A 5247-nucleotide genomic window follows, 5' to 3' on the forward strand; every position below is an offset into this window, starting at 1 on the left:
TTTCTTTTTCCTTTGCAAATTTTGGCAGTTGGCAGATTAAGTTTGCAGGGTATGTGAGAGCTTATCCTTTGGGGTTTGTTTGCGAGTTGTATTTTGGAGGGGGAGAAATGGAAATAGAAGGCATCAGAGCCATCTCACAAGTGTATTTCATGGCTCCGAAACCTTCCCTTTATCTTCCTTCCCCTCCAGAACTTTGCTCACAAATAGACCCATGAGAGACTTTCAGCTATTACTCTTACATTGAAAATTCCTGAAGTTGTTATGATATGCTGCTTCATTTTCCCTTTGCTCTATTTTTCTCTTGATAATGTCTATTGCATTTACAAGTTATTCAGAAATCTTACAAAATTAGTTTCATTTTACGTTTGACAGTATATGTTTCGTTGCTCATCAGTGTGGCTGATTTTGCCCATTTAATCCTCATTTTGAATCTAATTTTAAAAGTGTGGATGTCTATCTAAATAGAATTTTAGTGGATAATTTAATTAATGGTTTTGACATGGTATATACACCCTCTAGTTTCGATTTTAGATGGTCTTCATTACTTAATATTAGCGTATGGTTAAGTTAGCTCTTTATGCAAGCCATAGCTGTTTATGAAGGTATAGTTGCTCCTAACTTGTTCACAAATCGGCCCGGGGCTGATTTGTTTTAAAATTTTCTGTTGGTTCTGTGATCAGTATTTGGTAAACCTCCCTGAAAAAAAAAAACCCTGCTCGTTATGTTAAGAAAAGACTGCAGAAACGATATCAGGAGCTCCGTGTAAGCGTTGTATAAAACTGTATTATTGAGTCAGTACTTGTACATCATAGGCCAGCACTTTCAGTCTTCGCCACCTCTGTTGTCCTGGTTCTTTTTTTAGCAACATTATATATACCCTAACCTTGCCTCGGAAGTTGGAACCAGAGCATTATGCCCTGTTAAGCAAATTTGTGCAAGCTCTAGAACAGTAGCAACTTGCAAGCCTCATAGAAGACATTATTTGAACTATTCTAAGGAGCACAGACTCTTGGGTAGAGCAATATCTGAATCATCCACGCATTTTTGCAGCAAAATGCTAGTTTTAGGATCATGACGCCTTTGTTGCTTGTGCCAACAAACTAGGAACAGGAACCTGTGGTAATGGAGTTAGCCACACGGGTGAAAGTGAAAAAGTATGGTTCCCAAAGAAATGGACCGAAATTATAGAGAAACCCAGAAAATTGAATTTAACTTCAAAAAATCAAGCAAATAGGGAGAGCTGTGATCATCGATAGAGACGGTCTTTTGCTGGCAGAGCTCTTTAGATTTTTTCAGCGGAACGGGAGTGCTACTTTTATACAACTGAGAAGATAAGGATAGGAACTGATGTTAATTTGTTGATCCAACATTCTAACTACACTACAAACATTTTTAACATTATCAAACTATGTCCTTCCATACATTGACCTTTATCCCACTCAAACCACCCATGACTAATAGGGCACAATGCTCTCTTTATATGTTTTCTAGTAAAAAAAGATAGTGACTTTGATTTTGTATTCATTCATAGCTCACCCTTCTCATAATTTCATGACTAGAGCCATACCACTTTCACATGTGATGTCAGTAAACTTAAGGGTACTGACTTTAACTTGTCCTACAAGTTTCATACTTTCATTCAAACTGTTTTTTGGTACAGGACAAGAATTTTCATGGAAACTTTATTTATGTAAAATAAGTAAAACAAGTAGTGATCAGCATAACATTTTGGCCATGAATTATGCAAGCACACATACTTAGTAAGCTTCTAGAGTAGAATTATAAGTTGAGATGCTTCATATGTTTTCCTGGTTCTTGTATCTATCTGTAATCTGCAGATCATTCAGAAATCAGAATTGACTGCTCTACAGTTCTTCCGAATCTCGCCATCAAAACCGGTTAATGGATTTATATTCCCCATCTTGATCATGGCATAAGCAAAATCCATTAGGAAATATCTTTCATTGTAGCTATAATATTCAACCAATGGTTTAGTGGTTGCAATAGCCTCATCACTAGAAAAGAGAATCTGATCAGAGCTAAGAAGACCCTTTCCATTGATCAAATTGTTGAAATAGTTGTTATCAAATTGTTCAGCTGAATTCTGGTCTAGGAATGTAGTTATGTTCCCATCTCCATCTTGTGGGCACAAATATTGCAATTCATTGAGCATGTTAGTTTCTAGAGTAATGTCTGGCTCTTCTGTTCCTGAGAAGTTGAATAATCTATTGCTGAAAAATGTGCACCTTGCTCTTCCAATTGTATGGGCACCTAAACACATATTTAACATAGAATCTAATCCATCCCTTTCAATAAGTGTCGTTCTCAGGAATTAAACTTTGACATTTTAGTTTTTCTGAGAATCTAACACAGTATTACACTACTAGACCAATGTCTAGTCGATATTTAACTAAAAACATTACATACATAATTTTGTTAATTTGATTATACCTGATAAAGTAACAACATCTTTGGCATCAAGGCCAACATTATTAAACTTGGAAATGATAGTATCAAGTGTGTCAAATGGAGAAGGAATTGTTTCATTTGCCAATGTCCCATTTGACACTAATCCATCTCTCCTTCCTAGCTCAACATACCAAAAAGGACCCCCACTCTACAAAACATGAATTCAATAGTGTTAATAGAGCCTATTTAAGGATCAAGGTTTATAAAAAATTGTTAAGAAACTTCATAAGTATCAAAAACATAATGTTGGTCTAGTGATCTAAAACCCCGCTAGATTCCAAAAGAGGTTAAAAAGTCGAGGGTTTGATTCCTGTGAATTGCACTAGTTGGAAGGGTCAACCACACGAACCCAAAATTGATTAGTTCCTTAACAAGAAGGTGAAGAGATATTATTGGTAATAAAAATATATTTTTATAAGGCTTATTGCTCTTATTTTTTCAATTTTGTGTAGGTTTGGTGAATTTAATATTAATGATTGAACATACTAAGAAAACAGAATCTCTTGCAGCTATAGCTAATATATCAGCACAAGACACAACTCCATCACATGCATTCTCCACTGAACTTTTGATTGTATCTATTACTTCAAATCCTCTAACAGAGTTCAAGTTAGGAGTAGCAAATTTCTCACTATCTCCACCATCTTCATCCAGCAAAAGTGAACCATCACAACCCTGTCATCAAAATATTATATGGTATAAAGTAAGAAAATGAAAGTTATTAGTCACAACTACATAGAATAATTGGTGTATATGTCTATGCAAATGTTTTCTTCAGGAATGGTCAAGTTCCAAAGATTTCATTTTATGTGCTTAGTTTTTATCCAAAAAAACATGCATTGATTTACCAAATTTGATTTCAACATCAAATAATATGATGTATTTTAAAGTTGAATGGACATTATTTTAAAGAGCTTAATATTGATTTAGTAACCAAGAAGGCATTGACATAGTGTTATAAGGTTTTACTAGATTTATAGAAAGATCGAAAGGTCAAATGTTCAATTCCTGAGAGCAATACTTGTTGGGATGGACAATCATGCACCTCACAATGAATTAGTTCATTACTAGACTAATCATTATAATATGCAAATCATCATATATAAAGAATAAAGGGTAATATCATGAAATTGAGTCTTACATTTACAAAGCAATCATGGAAATGAAGCCTAAGCAAAGAAGCAGCCATTCTAATATCATTTTTGAGAGCATTTTGAACTTCTTCCCTTACTATTCTGAAAATATGAGGACAAGTTTCCATATAAAAATGTGGTGTTAGTTGAGACCTTACTACCACACTCAACATCAACAAATTCATAAGTCCAAAGCATGCATTAGATTTGCATGATTTATTCATTCTTACTTTGTTTGTTATCAAATACACCTAAACAATGGTTTTATTTATAGCCAAGAAATGAGACATACCCATCATTCCATTTCAATATAAAAGAAGAAAAAAAACTATTTATTTCCACTTAGAAGTTCAATAGATTATTAATTATTATTTTTCATTTTTACTATACAAATAAATAACATCAACACCAATCAACCCTAATTTATATTATCATGTTGGTGGCTGCAATATTATTCTATTCAAATTAAGATTTTATTACAAAAATATAGTAGCACTAGTTGTATATAACTATATATCACTTAACTACTGAAATTCTGAGAAGTGTAAGCATCATATTCAACCTTGTGAATATTGGCAAAATCAAATTCACCATTTAAAAATAAAGATAAGCACTATCATTTTTGGCTTTGGTTCTGGAACATTCAGCATTGTGTAAGCATTAAGAATTTAAAATTATTATTTCCTAGTATTGCATTCTGACACCCAAAACAGAATAGTTGTTCCTTATTAGTGTTACTATACGTGTTCTATAAGTAGTGTTACTATATGTATCATTAATTATAATTAGTCAGAAAAATAATTAATTATTAATATTTTTATTTAAACAAATTTTTTTACCAATCATATGTTGGTGATACATGCATTGATACAACTTGTAAGACGGTAAATGTACTCTAGATTTTAGTGAGATAAATGTCAAATTATACAAGCACATCAACTTTATTTATATGAAAACCATTTACGAAAGTTGATAATGTTAAGAATGTTTCTAGTGTAGCTAGGTTGGTGGAAAATCAAATAAATATAATTCGGGTTAAATATGAGTTAGTCAGAATAATTTATTGTATAGATAAAAAACGTTATAGATGATAAGCTAGTAACAATTCAAATCATAATTAATAAGATAAATATAAAATATAAATAAATTTGAAAAAAAATAACGAAGAACACTGCTAATAAAAGCTTAGCTGAAAAATGTATGGATAGTAGTATGTTACAAATAATACTCCTCAAAATATATGGTTTGATTTAGTACAGAACAATGCAAATAATGTTATCTAAGAAGCTTTTGCTACTAGCTTTTTCAATTTTTCTTAAGAGGGTATAATGTTTTGATTTAAAGGCAAAACCAGGACACTAGAGGTAAAGAAGTGCTAATTCAACAACTTAGTTTTGTGTTATTCCCTATAGGTAAAGTCTCCAACATCCTTGTATTGATCATAGTTACATGATTTCATCGATTAGCTCATGCATCGGCTTACCGAATTTCATGTATTGGTTTCGTCAAAATTAATGTAAAAATTGATGACCATATCACATACTGAAATCGATATCGGGTAGCATGTAACTATGGCTTATGTTTCTTGTTATTATTATTATTATCAAGAGTCATTGAATCTTGGAACCTTTTAAACCACTGAGTT

At 32.3% G+C, this 5247-nt stretch overlaps 1 protein-coding gene across 1 annotated transcript; it reads right to left on the bottom strand.

Annotated features, from left to right (window-relative positions):
- On the bottom strand, positions 1778-3826 carry LOC109327846 (peroxidase N-like). The gene is made up of 4 exons (XM_019561021.1): positions 3611-3826; positions 2956-3144; positions 2452-2617; positions 1778-2271 (listed from the first exon to the last, which is right to left on the bottom strand). The coding sequence occupies exons 1-4, from the start codon at positions 3824-3826 to the stop codon at positions 1844-1846; spliced, it is 999 nt and encodes a 332-aa protein (XP_019416566.1). The 3' UTR covers positions 1778-1843.

This window comes from Lupinus angustifolius, chromosome LG15 (assembly GCF_001865875.1).
Source record: "Lupinus angustifolius cultivar Tanjil chromosome LG15, LupAngTanjil_v1.0, whole genome shotgun sequence".
NCBI lineage: Eukaryota > Viridiplantae > Streptophyta > Magnoliopsida > Fabales > Fabaceae > Lupinus > Lupinus angustifolius.